Below are 17,631 nucleotides of genomic sequence, written 5' to 3'. Positions count from 1 at the left end.
AGATATTCTGATAATGGGATAATCAATATGCATTTAGCTACGGGGTATCCCTCACGAGGCATATTAATCAGGTTGATTTAACACAGAACAAAGAAAGCCATGGAAAGAAAAGTTGTTCCTACTCAGTTCTGATGTTTTCATTGCTTACTTTCCACAGACTTGAATTCTTGCACAAATATCTACAATTCAGGATATAATTCAGGACATCCTACCAGGAACCTAATGACATCCAAGAAATCAAATAATTCTATCCCTCAAGAACACCAAGAGATTCAACGGTGAAGTGAAATACGGCATTCTACCCTCACGACTAGAAAACACCTCTTTTCAACTTCTGTGAAAGAGGAAGGTATGTGGCTAAAATGGTACAAAAGTACTTTTAAAATAACAAAATGTCAAAAGATGTTATATTCCTATTCAGAATATTCAGAGATTACTACACTTACTATCCCCATTTCTTAACTATTCCTACAAAACAAAGGACAACTCTCCTCAAGTGGATTTAGTCTGCAATTTAAAACTTTTACTATTGGCAAGGGGAAAATCATTACAGCAGTGTTACAGGTCTGATTGTTGAAGAGAGTATTTTCCCTTGAATAAGTGTGCCACTTGCCTAACAAAAAGATGTCCCTGTAAAACACAAAAGGAGCTAATTACTGTAGATTCAACTCTGTTAAAAAAAAAAAAAAAAGAAAGAAAGAAGAAAACAGATTTTAAAAGAAAATCGTTTCTTCAAGTTAAGACTCTCTTCATATGCTGAATCAGTGTTCTCTGCAATTCTCTCTGGCTTTGATGTACATTCACAAAATTGACAAAAAATAATTTTAAAAATGTATTTTCCTAAACAAAATTCTTGAATTTTCTTCTAAAAAATCAAACTATTATAATATGTGAGCTATTTGTAGACATGTTTCTAAAATTATGATTAAAACTGGATGCTGCTTTTGAATACACACAAAAATATTAGAATATTGGAAGACAACAAATTGATAATTCCCTTCCCCAAACCTAATAACTGTTCTAATAAAAAAAAAAGTTATTGGTCAAGTTTAGATCTACTGTACAGATCATGAAATACAATTAATTATGTCGTTTTAATTTTTTTCTTTTTATTTACTTTTAAAAAATAATTTCAGCTTTTGGATTCAGGCAGTATATGTGCAAGTTTGTTACAAGTGTATATTGCATGATGCTAAGGTTTAGGGTTTGACTGATCCCACCACCAAGGTAGTGACGCATAGTACCCATTAGTTGATTTTTCAGCCCTTGTCCCCCCCCTCCTCCCTCACTCCTCTAGTGATCCCCCTCATCTATTGTCCCTATATTTATGTTCACAAGTACCCAATGTTTGGCTCCCACTCATAAGTGAGAACATGCAGTATCTGGTTTTCTGTTCCATTAATTCACTTAGGGTAATGGCCTCCAGCTCTATCCATGTTGCTGAAAATGACATAATATTATTCTTTTTTATGGCTGTATAGTATTCTATGGCGTGTATGTACCACATTTTATTTACCCAATCCACCATTAACGAACACCTAGTTTGAGTCCATGTCTTTGCTACTGTGAATAGTGCTGCAATGAACAGATACAGATGCATGTGTCTTTTGGTCAAATGACTTATTTTCTTTTGGCTATATACCCAGTAATGGAATTGCTGGGTCAAATGGTAGCTCTGTTTTAAGATCTTTGAGAAATCTTCAAACTGCTTTTCAAATTGCTAATTTACATCGTGACCAACAATGTATAAGCATTCCCTTTTCTCCGTGTAGCCTCATCCATATTTGTTTTTGACTTTTTAATAATAGGCACTCTGACTGGTGTGAGACAGTATCTCATTGTGGTTTTGATGTGCATTTCACATTATGTCATTTTTTTAAAGCCTTTAACCACATTTCATATTATTAGACAACTGATTTATAACCACTTAGAGTTACAGAAAAATAATAAAGTTGAGTATGAAATACATACCACAGGATTTTCAAAAATCTGCCAGAGGTCATTGTTATAATGAGAAGTATTGTAATTAGCAGTGGATAATAGCCTTCCAAATTCATGTCTATTAGAAATGTACATAAACACACCCTATATGCCAGAAAATAACAGTATTAATCTCAGAGGTAGGTACAAAAGTAAATTTAATCATATGAAAAATATATAGAAGATATTAATTTCAATTTTTGTATTTCATTTATGAACATGCATTTTTAGTATTCATATAAAATGTGCCTGGTTTAAAATAAAAAACTCAAATTTTGATTATGAATTCAGACACCACACAAAACTAGTAGATAGCACTGACACTCAACTGAAAAAAAGAATGAACTGTTTTTGTCCCTTTCTCATTGATCCTAGATGCAGACATCAGGGAAAAAAATTCCTGTTTGAAAGCAGAAATATGTTTGAGACACAGCGCAATGAATTATACCTCTTTTGGTTTCTTTCTATTTCAAAGAAAGCATCACATTTTTAAACAAGAATTCACTGCCAGTCATATTTCACCAGTCTGTTTCATTCCTTTCTTTTTCTGATGTTTAAAGGCTAACACGCAAATGAGTTATGCATTATAAAGGCAGATAAAGAAAACCAGTCTCATATTCTTGCCCCAAACCAGACAAATGTGGAAAACACCACGAGGTAATGTTTCTTTTTGGACCTGTTTTAATGGTAAAAGAGTTAGTGATTAATAACTCAATGAGGTGCACCTAAGCCTTACTGTAATCAAATTCTATTTTATACCTCCTTCTATCCCCTTCTCTCCCTTTAAAAAGAAATAAAAACCCTAAAAAAGAATGAAAGGGACTTAGGTTTAACTTTCTCACCTGTCAACCATAAAATATAAATCAGCTCAGAGTCAAGAGTTGACTATCGCACAAGACCCATGCCCAAGTCACACAAAACACACACACACATAAACAGATGACTGAAGAATATCAACATTTTACCAAGCTAAATGCAAATAAGGCCCTTAAAGAAACTTTAGTACTAGGCAATATACTATATCAAATATTAAATAAACAAAAATAAATAAAATAAGTAAAAATAACACCTTTGGGGGGCTGAGCATTTGGAATGTTTCCGGAGTAGGGGAGTCTTTTTCCCTTTGTAAAGTCTAAAATGAAGAGAAGCATTGGGTAAGTTGACCTGTACACCCGCTCTCTCAGGTATTCTTTGGTAAATAAAAATAATAGCAGCTGTTGATCAAAAGCTAACATTCTGAAATGTCCTTCATAGACAACATGCAGAACAAGCAAAGCTTATAGCGCACACAAAGAAACATCTCCAGCTCTTTCAGCCCTTTCTTTTCTTTTCTTTTTGGGAGGTGTTGGGGGGTCAAACGTAAGTCTAAGCTCATTCCTTAGCAGAATTTTCATTAGACACATAAGACAATGGAAAAAATGAGTAAGAGAGGCCATTCCATGATGCGCTGTTGAGTCAAATTAGCCAAACATGAGCACAAAATACAATCACAAGTACTGAGGATATTCAATAATAATGCACATAGGTTTGTAGAGAAAACAAACATATTCAAACAACACATGCTTTGTTAAACTAAGAAAAAAATACTTGCCAACTTTTCTGATTTTTCATCAAATCACAATTGCATATATAAATTTGGAAATCAGAAATAAAATAGCCCTATCATTTCCAAACCAAAAATCATATCAATATATTCTAAACCATATTTATACATTTTGAATTTTCTAGTCATTTTAAGTTTATTTGTAGTGCAGCAAGGTATCATTAGTATTTTATTTAGAGTAAATATACTACGTATCTCAACTTTTCTACTACTTTGGTGGTAATAATCCTGCTTTTTAAGAATGTGAAGTTAATAATAACTTTAAAATTTCACCTGGTTAGAGAAAATGTAGACATTAATTTTAGAACAAAAACATCCTTAAATCTGGAACTATTGTTTCATCAAAGCTTATCTAATTAATTTTAATTAGGTCAAGTGTTCACTACAGAATTTCAAATTAAAATAAAGATGTATTCTTAAAAGAGCAAAGCCGATTTGTAACAAACACATCTTTATTTTTGAAATCCAACTCTGTTGCCTATGAATTAGCCTGAGCACAAAAACTAACATTTTTCATGCTATTTCTACAAGCAAATGTTAAATTATCTCCAAAATTGCTCCCAAATTTTTAATACAGAACCAAAAAAATTGGCTAGTACTTACAAATTAGCAAGACAAAGGGCATCAAAACATAGTGACACACCAACTGGTAAAGCAAGCCATCTTATAAGAACATTCAAGCAAGCCATCATTGCACATCTTACCATTTCTCTAGCATTTCGGCAAAGAGCCATATCAGGATCCAGTTTATCACGAACAAAATAATTCCTTTCATTCATCTCTAATCGGAGTGTTTTTCCTTTAATTAAGTACACATTAGCCATGTATGGTACATTCCATACTCCTCTGAAAGTAAAGAGAAGACATTCTTAAATACCACAAATAGAAACAATTTTAAGTTTCATTTTTACTTTTTTAAAATAAATGCTTTGTGTTTAGATTTTGTATACACACATTATTGAATCAATATACAAATGTATTCCATGATATTTGCCCTATATATATGATTCCATTGTTTATAGTATATTTAATGAGATTCAGGAGATAAACCACTGTCCCTTTGAATACATTTCAATTTTGGGTTGGTGTTTGCTTGGCGTTTTTATTATAGCTACCATATCTCAATCAGTTGTTACAATTAGACTGCTATAATCTGTTATATAGAAGACGTTTCTATTTAAAATTAAAGAATTTGATAGCATGAATCATAACATACAACCAGTGGTACACCAGACAGAGCTCATACTGGATCCCCAAAGTTAACATTTACTGACAAGTACGTGTTCAGTAATTTCACATTGGAAACTTAAAATCAGCCATGGTAGAAATATTTACTCCAAACAAATGGGCAAGCTCTTTAAATCAGGGAATCCTCCACTTCCGAAAGCCAGTTGTTACACATTGACCAGCATACCACTGAATATAGCCTAAAATTCTCCAAAACTACATTCTCTTACCATTCATTAAGCCATCTTAAATATTTTATAGAAAAAGGAAAACATGAAGAAATACAGCTGCTAGCACACGAATGTTGGAAGGTTCTTTTGTAATTCATCCTTTCCCACATCTATATTCTCCCTCTGAAAACGACTCATTTCATAAAAACTGCAAAACAAGTTTTGCCTCTAAGACTGTGTGCCTTGCTTTTAGAGAACATGAAGGCAAGATCTTGACCAAGAAATGTAGTTAGATACTAAAAGAAATATGATATTGTATCTTACTAGAACAGCCTCAAAGAAAAATGCCTTAAGGAGTTACAGCAGTCCCTGCCTTATGTGAGGGTGATACATTCCATGACCCCATTGGATACTTGAAAGCACATAGTATCAAACCCTACAAATATACTACTATGTTTTTTCCTACATATACAGACTTATAATAAAGTTTAATTTATAAATAAAGTACAGTAAGACAAGAGAACTATAACAATATGCTGTAATAAAAGTTACATGAATGTTTACAATTTCTCTATCTCAACATATCTTCGTATTTTCAATCCACAGTTGACTTGAAACCATGGAAAGCAAAACCATAGATAAGGTCGAATTACTGTATAGAACGTATCAGCTAAATTCAGAAATCAATCTCTGGGGAATTATTCAGTGCTTCACCTTACACACACACACACACATACACACACACACAAAGTTGCTCCTTCGTGTAGCTTTTGGACATGAAGTGTATTCCAGTTCAAAAGCCTCTGCCATATTTTTTTCCTTATACTTTAGACAAAATGACAGGAGGTTGGACAGAAAACCACCAATGCCTAAAGCAATTTGAAACTAATTTTCCATTCTTCTTTCACAAATCCTCATTTCTGATGTGCCCAAAGATACAATCAGGTATACTGTCTATACAACTCACCCAGAGTCAATACAACTGCATAGAAACAACAGAACACAATCTTAATAGCATTTTCTCCTCTACCATGCATTTTAATTGCAGCTAACAAAAACCTTTATTGTACTTACATCATTCAGATTGAAGCTTTCCACACCAATTACTATTTCAACAAGCAACACATCTTTTTACCACTCAACTGTTTGAACAGAAACATGTGCCTTTTTTTTCTTCTAAATTTAAGGGCACATCCTTTTAGTCCTGAGAGTGTACTGCCCCTTTGTAATCAGGCTGACATGTTTGAGAACTAAGGCAAAGCATGTAACGTCTTAGTCACTCTGGTCCATCATATGTATGAAAACAAGAATGACATTCTTCCCCAGTATTACCTTAGCAAAACTATTTCAATTGTGATTATTTTTAGTAATCAACCATTGTCTCTGAAATAAATATAAATCATGCACACACTTTTCAGCAAATATATTCTTTTCAATCTCTAGAAGTAAAAATCTAATATTTGTGAAAAAAACTTATATTTAAAGCAGAATAATAGCTATTTCACACACAAAAAAAATCATGCAATCAGGGAATACTGGAATGTTCTGGCTGTTAGTGTTATTGTCGGCTTAATCATAAATTTTAAAACCTATCAAAACAACCCTTAATTATAACCATTAAAAAGTCAGTAAACTAAATCCCCTTTCCAAACTTTAAAATAAAGAGTATTACTCTTCTATCAACCATACTGTGAGTATGGTAACCATATATTATCTCTTAGTATTCCCCACAGCAATGAGCTTGTTCCTTTGAAGATTTGGGACTTTAAAACATTTTTTTAAATATTAGTTTTATACTAGTATTTCAGGATTCCAAGTGGTCTTGGGTTCTCAAATTCCCATTAACTATAAAGAAAAGAGATGAATTAAAAAAAAATTCAAGTAATACTAATAAGACTACATCTTTAGATTATGATATTTCACATTAAAACATTAAATCAAGTAACTTACACTCTATTCCCTTGAACAATATCCACATAATCTTCAGATCGTGCATAGTATCCATCAGGACTCAATGCTCCCCAGAAATTGGACCACAGCTTTCCATGACGAGTTACAAGAGGAGCAATGATCTTTCTGAAGACAGAGAGAGAGTGAGAGAGAGAGAGAAACCTATATAATTATTTATTTTGAAATTACCACAGAATTATGTATTTTGGGCTTAGCATGACATATAACACAATAAAGCTCATTTAACAAACCTGCAGTTAATAAAAATAAAATAAGGATCTTCTTTCCCAACATCTTTGACATCTTTGCTTAAGTAAGTATATTGCTAATTTTCAACCATATTTCTTAAAAAGAGTAACAAAGAAGGAAAAAGTAATTGAAAATGCTAATGAATACATAAAAATGACTTTTAAAAATGCCTTGCTTACATCCAACAGAGGGAAACTACTTTGGATATTTAATTATATTTAAGTTTAATTAAAGTATTTTGGAACCTATACTAAATGAACACAAATGTTTTTATTGTCACTTGGCAAACAGCAGCCCCAATGCATTTAAGATATTCAATTAATATTTGTTGAATTTTTTAAAAATGAATGAAAATGAACTGAGACGTTTGTAAATAGGCACAATTTCCTGTAATTAAGTCTCAAAGTACTTAAGTATGTTTCCAGTTTTCCAAGACTTTAAAAAATGACTTGTGATCACAGTAAGCTAGTCCCGGCAACACTAAACTTTATTTTAGAAAGCAAATTTATGGAACAACTACTCTTTATAAGAAAAAAACAACAACCCTATTTCACAATAACTCTATCTTGTGAAGACCAGCTGGGCCCTTTCTATTACATGCACAAAAGTGAAATAAAATAAACACACATCGGGCCAGGCATGGTGGCTTATGCCTGTAATCCCAGCACTTTGGGAAGCCAAGGTGGGAGGATCACAGGGTCAGGAGGTTGAGACCATCCCGACCAACACGGTGGAATCCCATCTCTACTAAAAATACCAAAAAAGTTAGCCAGGCATGGTGGCGCACACCTGTAATCCCAGCTACTCAGGAGGCTGACATAGGAGAATCGCTTGAACTGGGGAAGTGGAGGTTGCAGTGAGCCAAGATCGTGCCAGTGAACTCCAGCCTGGGTGACAGAGCTAGACTCCGTCTCAAAAAATAAATAAAAATAAACACACATCATGCAAAATAATAAATTTTGGTTTATTCTTCCAAATTCCTACTAAATTATTAATCAGAAACACATATATTGTTTTGTTTTGAATACCTACAATATTGGAAATAATAACATGAATTAGAATCTACATACATTAATTTGGGAAATAATTCAATATGAATAACTATCAAATATTTAATTTAAAAAGAACTTGTAATTTATAACCCCAGCTGCCTCCTGAAAAGGTTTAAACCAACAAATTTGGGAAACCAAAATCCATCTGCTGTATATCTTGATGTTTTTGTGAATGAAAAGTAAGGATGGCAGCCGAGGAACAATTCATATTATTATACAATTTAAGGAGTAAAATTTAGAGCAAGGGAGCAAATAGAGATAGGAAGAGGATAGGAAAAAAGAGAGCCGATGAGAAGCTAGAAAGCCACATGCCCAAGATGTGTCACATCTCTTTCTCTACCCTTCAGTCAAATCTACTAAATCTTGCAACATTCCTGGCATATGTGAATAGCTTATAGAAACCACATGTCCAGATACAGAAGCAAGAACTATAGGTATTGCATAAACCTAAACCTTTGACTAACAGAATTCCATGGAGACATGGCCTGAGCTTTACTCTTTCAGGGGCAAGGACCCAGATGGCAGGTAAGTTCCTTATGGGGGAATTTTTTTTTTCTTTTAGAAGGTTTAAAATGTTTAATATTAAGGGGGATATATGCCAAATACATGGTGTAAATTCATTAAATAGTTCACCAAGAGAATAATTAATATCTAAATTGTAGTCATAAAATGAAAATATCTAAATATTATTAAATACCTCTATCTTGTGAAGACCAGCCGGGCCCTTTCTATTACATGCACAAAAGTGAAATAAAATAAACACACGTTGGGCCACATAATAATAACATCTAAATATTATTCAAAAGCATATGTGCATTACACACTATAGCATTTCAATCAAATTAAGAGAAAGCAATGCAAATTCAAGAAAATAGTACTGAATTAAACTAGGTTTCAAGAGTTACAAATCATACACTATTTCATATCTCTAGGGTATCACAACTGCTTTTCCTTGCCAAATGATCAAAACCTCATTCATATGCTTTGGAAAATTACCTACAATGTATAGATAGTTAACTTAGATATTGAGTATCTATAACACAGCTATACAGTTGTGTTGCATATACAGATTGCTACAGAGAGGTCTTAGATTTTTTGAAGTAAAAACTAAATTCTCAAATTTACAAATTCTAGTGATATATCTATATAGATATAGATATAGATATTATATATAGGGTTGGTTAATAAAGCATACTAGATTTCCCATGTATCTTATTTAACAAAATAAAAACAGTCATTCTAACATTTCATCTGCTAAACACTCTACTTATTATGAGAAATAATTGTGTTAATACATGTACTTACAACAACACCTGGCACTTAATAAGCACTTGTTAATGGTGAGTTCTTAGCAAGAGTAGTAAAAATGGTATTAGTAGTATTAGCGATAGTATTGACAAACAAACATTAATATCATTATAAACTGATATATGTAGTGTCTTTTTCCCATTTCAATTGAGTTAAATGAGCAAACAGGCGCTGTAAAGTGTTAATTAGTTTAATGGCAAATAAAGCTACAAATATGACTGTGGGATGATTTGTACCTCTGAAATTTCTTTCTGATACTAAGGACTACAACTCTGTATGCAACAACTATTTTGGTCAGAAGTTATGTGAAATTCTACTTTAAAAATATCCATAGAGAATAAAACAACTCTAAATTTTAATATCAGATATATCACAATTTCACCTAGCTTTAAACAGAAAAATGGGAAGTAATTATATTTGTGATTATAACTAATATTAAATACTTCTAGATGTATTCAGGTTGTTTTCTAAGACTCTTAAAATGAAAAGTAATTAACTTGAAAGTTTATAAGCTGCAGAATATAACTAAGTTCCCTCAATTTACTAAACACGCAATAACTACACTATGTTCACATCAATATGAAAAATGATCATTTTAACCATAAACTGATATTGAATTTTAGACAGTACCTGTTTTGTTCAATCAAAATTTTTAAAGTCCTTGGATTTGTCAAAACAACATCTGCATCCACACTAAAGTAATAATCACACTTTTCATCCTGACGGCAAAAGTCCCTAACATTGAAAAAGAAAATGAAATGGGCATGAGATAAAACAAATATCTGCTGACTGAAAAATGTTAACATAAATATTCTTATATGTAAAATATGGTTCTCTAGCATACTTTTCTGATCAAAATAGAAAGACAATAGCTGAAAGGATATATATATTGTCTTAAATTTCAAAATGTTCAATTTAACACAGATATTCATAAGGAGATCACCTCTAAAATTTTAGGCCAGTTAAAATGTACTTTCAAGCCACTAAATATTTTAAGGCATAAAACATCCACAAATCAAAATGTTTTTGCACACATACATACACATGCACACAAATGCAACTTGTATATCCCACAACTGTTTTAAAAGAATGTTGGAGATATAAGTATATGATTTTTCAGGTATTAATATTTTAAGAACTTGATTTGCATCAAGTTTTCTAAGATAGTTATTCCCCTGCCTTCTCACCAGGGGCAGTGACTATGTTTGCTTTCCCTGGTACAGTTTGTAACACTATCATCAGGAATATCAAGGAATGAACAACTGAAGATACCGGATGACATTTGGGTTATCAACTTCCTACCTCTGAGCTCCCCTCCCTCACTGCCAGTCCCAGGCAGCACTTTTTGCTGTTGTCAGTGTGTGTCTCCACACCACATTTGTTCCAAGCAACTGTCAGACAAAATACCAGACAGAACACTTGGTACAATCATGAAAAAAAATTAAAGAAAATATGTTCTGAATGTGGACCCAGAGGATTCTCTAAAGAATAAATTATGGAATCATTAGTAATAACATCAGTTCGGTTTTTCAGAGGCCTCTTTTCTGTCTCTCCCTACACCCCCAACCTAGTCAGAATCCAACCCTCTGGGACCTCAGCTTCTGCAGCACAGGCATTAGGGTTCGTAGTAGATAAGACTAATTCCTGATGAGAATGGATTATGTCTTCACCTTTTTATCAGCTGCTCTTAACACACTTCCTGGCATATTCAATTAACATTCATTGAATACACGATTGTTTTTACTATTACTAGAGTTTTATTAGTAGAATGAAGTATTAACAGGGCTAAACAAAAGGCCTACAAGACCCCTTCTTGGGATTACAGTATTATCTAGATCAGTGAGCAACTGGAGACTAAGAGCACCTGTTTCCCCCACAGTCTAAAAACACACTTTTACTACACACAACTTTCAGAGCGTACATTTAACATTAAGTCACTGCTATGAAAGTCATACTATTCATTTATCTGCAGTTTAAAAAATCTTGATCTTACTTTGACTCATCATTTGATTAAACATACTGACTCGTAGCCATTAAAAGAAAAACATAAGTAACTTCTACAGCCCTTTATGTATAAATACGTACAAACATAAACGCAGTCTAAGTTGGCTACTGCATACACAAAAAGACAAATAGTTTGAGACACCCAAATTCAGCATAACAATTTTAATTTAAAAGTTTATTTTTTCTTAAAGTTTCCTTAGCATAATTTAATTTTAATTTATTAAAACATACATTCCCATGTTTCTGGCTTCTGCTTGACTTAGATTTTCTTCTGGTCCTACTATTTTTATAGTTTTGATTTCATGCTTAGCTTTATCAAAAAATACCTTGATGTCCTTTTCATGATAAACTTCCTGTAACATATTTTAAAAATCAAAAATTAGAGAATAAGACAATAAGATGACTGAAGTATTCATATGTAGAGAGTGCTTCACATTCAAAGTCGTGAATTCTACAATTCATATATTCAATTACATATAAAATAATAACCACATTAAACATGTTATATTTAGATATCACTTAAATGTCACATGAATAATCTTAAATACATATATATCAATATTCTTAAAGATGCTTCAAAATTCTGTCAACATCTACTGCTAGACAAGTCTTTGTATAAATACTTAAATCTTTAATAGGTGTTTGCATAAATACTTAAATCCTGAGTAATATAAAATGTTTCCAATTGGAGAAGAAAAATATGGCCTAGAGCCTAGAAATCTTAGATATATGTTGTAAAATATCTACAAAACTATGTCTTCCAAGCATAATAGTCATCAATCTGAGTTATAAATTTAAATAATCACATTTTACAAAATACTCTTTGAAACCAGAGAGCAAAATAAATGGTCATATACAATAAAATGTTTTATTTACCAAAAAAAGGAAAAATTTAACAAAATTCTATGGACAGATTAATGGGAAAACCATCAACATAAAAGTTACCAATTTTAGTGTGATTCAACTGTGCTAAAATTCACATAAGATTATCTGTCTCCGTCATTAGAGTATTTCAGAGATTTCTGTCAAGTCTCTCAGTTTTCTGAAAAGCTGTTGCTGTTTGCAGATTTTTAAAATAACTTATCACATAAAAGCAACATAGAGTTAATACTAAATAACTGAAGATAAGATAAAAACTTCCGCCATCAAGGATTTTAAGGCCCTATGAAAGCAGGGAAAATATAAATAAAAGATAATACATAAAACCAAAATACTTTAGTGAAAGTATATACATTACAACATATTTTACAACACAAATGCTCAATTTTTCACTATTTTAAATCCATTTAAGCTAGTTTCCTGCAGTTAAAATATTCCCTGGACAATGTGAATGGTCAGCTGACATTTACATTAGGAAAAAAGAACAATGGTAAACAAACAGTATTAGGACAGAAGAGAGAAAATCGCACACTTCACAGCTATTGAGTTTTTCTAGACAATGTTAAACACCAACTGTTTTAGTAGATGAAAAATAACTGAAAAAATATTGAGGAAAAATATCTTCAAGTTTAGAAATATGTGGGAGGTATGTAGGAGGCTCGGAATATTTTTGAAGAAAATGACAGTATCAAAATCCTTTGAGGAATGGCATGCACTTGTGTGATTCATCAAAACAGTTCTCTATCTGCAAATTGTTTCAAGTTTTGATGATATGTTATTGTCTTAAATTGCAAACAATTTAATGACCAATTCTATAGAAGAAAGTACCATAACTAAGCCAAAGGCAAAGGGATTTAAGGTCCTTTGAATCTCCTTCACTGTATATTAATTTAAGCTATATGATGATGGCTAATATTCAGTCATTTTTGATCTACAGAAACTGGCAGTTTCATGTGGCTCCTATCAATATTGTGGTGCTAGTCTCTAGACTCTAAAATCCTTAGGTCCTAAAAAGGCAGGGCTGTAATTACTCCAAAAATCCTCCACTGAACTTAACCCAATGAATTTTATTAGACATAAATAACAAATAGTTCCAAAAGAGACCAGAAATAGTTTTGACATAAAATATTCATTTCTCAAATACTTACTTTGTTATGAATAAAAAGTTTAAGTGCTTCTTTTGGGTAATCCAGTGTCAACAATATGTCCAGAAACCGAGGTAGAAAAGGTGTTGGTTGCTCAATAAAAACACCTATTGTTACGTTTGGATGGACCTTTGTTTTACACCAAACATAAAAAATTATCATTAGTATGGTTTTATTTTAAATTTTATTCAAATCTTAATCACCATGACACAAAAAATACTAGAATACCAATTCAACATAATCTGCTAAATTTGAATTGCCCCATGGCAGTTCTCTAACACTTGAAACCAATTTTTGTGGCCCTCTCATCAAAGTGATTTTACTAAATCCCATCTTGGTTATGAGTTAGGTTTAAAAGTGAAATTATCATATTTCTGAATCCCATCTTGGTTATGGGTTAGGTTTAAAGATGAAATTATCATATTTATTACATGAATGTAATTCATGGTACTGCTTACACTACTAGTCAATGCTTCCTTTAAAATAGCCCTTACCAAAACTTCTTCACATCTGAAAGCTATTTTGAAAGCTTCATCTAAGAAACAAAATACTAATTGTGTTTCTCTTTTTGTTTCCATGGCTTAAAGTTCAGGGCTTAATTTAGAGCACAAAAAAAGCAATCGTGGGAGACCTGAGACCTTATCCTTTTATTTCCTTTCGTTATTATATTATGTATAAGGAGAGCTATCTTCTTTCACTAATATTATCTCATCTTTTTTTTTTTTTTTTTTTTTTTTTTTTTTGAGGCGGAGTCTCGCTCTGTCGCCCGGACTGGAGTGCAGTGGCCAGATCTCAGCTCACTGCAAGCTCCGCCTCCCGGGTTTACGCCATTCTCCTGCCTCAGCCTCCCGAGTAGCTGGGACTACAGGCGCCCGCCACTTCGCCCGGCTAGTTTTTGTATTTTTAGTAGAGACGGGATTTCACCGTCTTATCTTAATGTATATGTTTTAATAAATTTTCTTAAGTTCTCTTTAGATATGTTTTGGTGTGGAGTTTATCCTTCATTAATTGCACAAACAATTCTGAAACAGCAATTATACATTCCAATCCACATGATGGGCAATATTTAGCAAAAGGAATGAAAGTTCCTGGCTTGAAAGACTTACAAGTAGATGGGGAAGACAGAAACACAAGTAAATGCCCACGTAACAGTGTCATGACCAGAAATCTATGGAAGATTTGTTTATGTCTTACCAAAGCCATGTCTTAAAGTCTGAACAAAAGAACTACACATTTTTTTAAATACCTTATACGTTAAGTGCTGAATTAGCAACCTTCTTCCATTTTTTCATACACAGTACCTCACACATTCCTCCATTATCTGTATAATAACATATGCTCGCATAAAAGTACACCTTGTACACTATCATACTTCTTCATTCATTCACTTGCCCAAATATTTATTAAATGAATAAGCAAATACAAAGAATACAAAATATCCACTCTCTAGTAGTTCTCAATTTAATAGGAAAAATACTTTAAAAAGTAGGTCACAACTGTCCTTTATCAAATGAGATGATGCATTTCATTTGATTTTCATAAAAGCCTTAGAGGTCTTTTCCCAAATTTGCACATGAGGAAAATGAGATTTAGAGAAATTTAAGTAACCTAGAACACACATATTTGAGGGTAAAGTGCTGGGTTTCAATCCACTACATCACCATTATCAACCTAAGTTCATGTTTATATAATAACAACAATATAACAGTTAACATTTATTGAAGGCTGACCACTTCGTATATGTATATTAAATTTATACAAATAAAATATCATTTATATATTTGTTACATATATTCATTATATACATGTGTGTAACATTTCATTTAACATTCCTACCAACACTCTGAGAAAGTCACTATGACTTTACATATAAAGAAACTTGCCTATGGCCCACATCTAACATTATGATAGGCTTGGGATTTAACCACCAACACAATTTTAATTTTTATATCCCTATTGAAAAATAGGTGTATGTAGCAAATAATTTTATTGTGCATAATGGAATGAACAGTTTTCCTTTCTAGCACATTTTAACAAGCTGTAAGACAAAATAGCTTAAGTATTAAATCACATACTCCTAATATGCAAAAAGAAAAATGTTAATATAAATATTTTTCTATCTTTGCACCAGAAAGTTTATATAAAAAGAAACAAAACAGATAAAAAGTATTAACTCGCCCTCCAGAAGACAATACTGCTTTCAGCAAAAAAGATCAGGATAATTTTTTTTTTTTTTTTTTTTTTTTTTTTTTGAGGTGGAGTCTCGCTCTGTCGCCCAGGCTGGAGTGCTGTGGCCGGATCTCGGCTCACTGCAAACTCCGCCTCCCGGGTTCACACCATTCTCCTGCCTCAGCATCCCGAGTAGCTGGGACTACAGGCAGGCACCCGCCACCTCATCCGGCTAGTTTTTTGTATTTTTTTAGTAGAGACGGGGTTTCACTGTGTTAGCCAGGATGGTCTCGATCTCCTGACCTCGTGATCCGCCCATCTCGGCCTCCCAAAGTGCTGGGATTACAGGCTTGAGCCACCGCGCCCGGCCAGGATAAATTTTTAAATATCTTCATGATGCAGCTTAATTCAGAAATATTCTGGTATTCTTTCCAGATAGCAAACAGTTTGTTATTTGAGAGACTGGTCAAAAACCTTACTTTCAGTAAAACAGGGCTCTATTCATAAGCTCCTACATGTACACGAGTTACTCTTTATACTCCTTTCAGACAATGGTAAGAATAGAAACTATTTAATTCAGGAGCCTGAACATATTACAGTAAAAGTATTTTGCATTTGGATGGGTTCCGGAGTTAGTAGTACTATATTCCTAAGAGCTTTATTTTTGCCTATATAGCTTCTACGTTTCTGGCTGCTATAGGTACTCAATGAAACTATGGTGAATGAAGGAAAAAAATCAGTCTTAATGACAAAATAACTCCCTATAATCAACGCTTCGTACATATAATCTTCCAAGTTATGAGAGCAATTTTTTGGAAGAAAAATGTTACTGTAGGATATCAGCTCTGGCTGATGCTAGAACAAAGATACATAAAAATGTTTCATAGATTAATAATAAATATTTTCAACTCTTTGTTCACCCTCAAAACACAAACGATAAAATGTAACTATAACTATCTATGAAATACATACAAGTAACACCATGCCTAGAATATACACATCACACAGGTAAAAATGCACAGTGTCAAGAACATACAGTCTGGAGCCAGACTCCCTATATTCAAATCCCAACTCCAATACTTAAAACTGTGTGCTCTTAAACATGTTACTTACATTTATGCACCTCAGTTTTCTCATCTGCAAAACTGAGTCAATTGTACTACTTACTTTAGGAGTTTTGTGAAGTTTAAATGAGTTATTATACGTAAAGTAGTTAGAACACTACTGTGTTATATAATCAGGTAATATTAATTTTTACATATCAATTTTGAAAATCCAGCACAGATAAAATTAGTCAATAAAAATACTGAAGCCTTGTAATGATTTTTTTCTCAATGCTTTGCCTAAGCTAACAGACTAAACATAAGAGCACTCAATCGTAGTAAGCTATTAAATATTAACCATAGGACTCTTTCATTGGGTTCAATTATTAGCTGGTTTTTCTTTCAAAAACAGTTCCGAAACACAAATCTATCAATTGGCTGAATCACCATGTTTTAAAACTATGCACCTGTTATCTATCACAAAATCAAAACTATAAAATAATTTGCTTTTTTTCCTATAAATCACAGTATTTCATGACAAGGTACTTTCTATTACTACATTTCACACATAATCAATTCCACTTACATCTACTGCAGACAAGTCGATCGTATCCAATTCACAAAGAGTGCAGCCATTATCCTGTGTCCATGAATTGGGTACATAGTTTCCAAAATAATTCAGGAGAATCTTGTAAATGAAGGAAAAGGTTATTAACGAAAGTAGGCTTTTCATCAATGTGGTTTCATTCTATAATCATCTATTTTAAAAGTATGTTTTCTGCAGTAGGCATATTCCTTTAGTAATTCTACTAATATATCATCTGTAGTGCACACTGAATAGTTTTCTCCAGA

At 32.6% G+C, this 17,631-nt stretch overlaps 1 protein-coding gene across 2 annotated transcripts in view; it reads right to left on the bottom strand.

Moving 5' to 3' along the window:
* PLOD2 (procollagen-lysine,2-oxoglutarate 5-dioxygenase 2) overlaps positions 1-17,631 on the bottom strand; it is a 92,344-nt gene that overhangs the window by 4,405 nt on the left and 70,308 nt on the right. The window contains exons 8-15 of one of the 2 annotated variants that reach the window (XM_010363398.2): positions 17,366-17,467; positions 13,571-13,696; positions 11,775-11,896; positions 10,170-10,274; positions 6,931-7,056; positions 4,288-4,429; positions 3,050-3,112; positions 1,972-2,085 (exon numbers count right to left, since the gene is read on the bottom strand). In XM_010363398.2, coding sequence (XP_010361700.1) covers positions 1,972-2,085; positions 3,050-3,112; positions 4,288-4,429; positions 6,931-7,056; positions 10,170-10,274; positions 11,775-11,896; positions 13,571-13,696; positions 17,366-17,467 — 900 coding nt within the window. The remainder of the gene's footprint in view (positions 1-1,971; positions 2,086-3,049; positions 3,113-4,287; positions 4,430-6,930; positions 7,057-10,169; positions 10,275-11,774; positions 11,897-13,570; positions 13,697-17,365; positions 17,468-17,631) is intronic. The other variant, XM_010363399.2, reaches the window with a different exon arrangement.

Source organism: Rhinopithecus roxellana, chromosome 1, assembly GCF_007565055.1.
Source record: "Rhinopithecus roxellana isolate Shanxi Qingling chromosome 1, ASM756505v1, whole genome shotgun sequence".
Taxonomy (NCBI): domain Eukaryota; kingdom Metazoa; phylum Chordata; class Mammalia; order Primates; family Cercopithecidae; genus Rhinopithecus; species Rhinopithecus roxellana.
The sequence above is the reverse complement of the archived record's forward strand: the minus strand, read 5'-3'. Positions and strand labels throughout refer to the sequence as shown.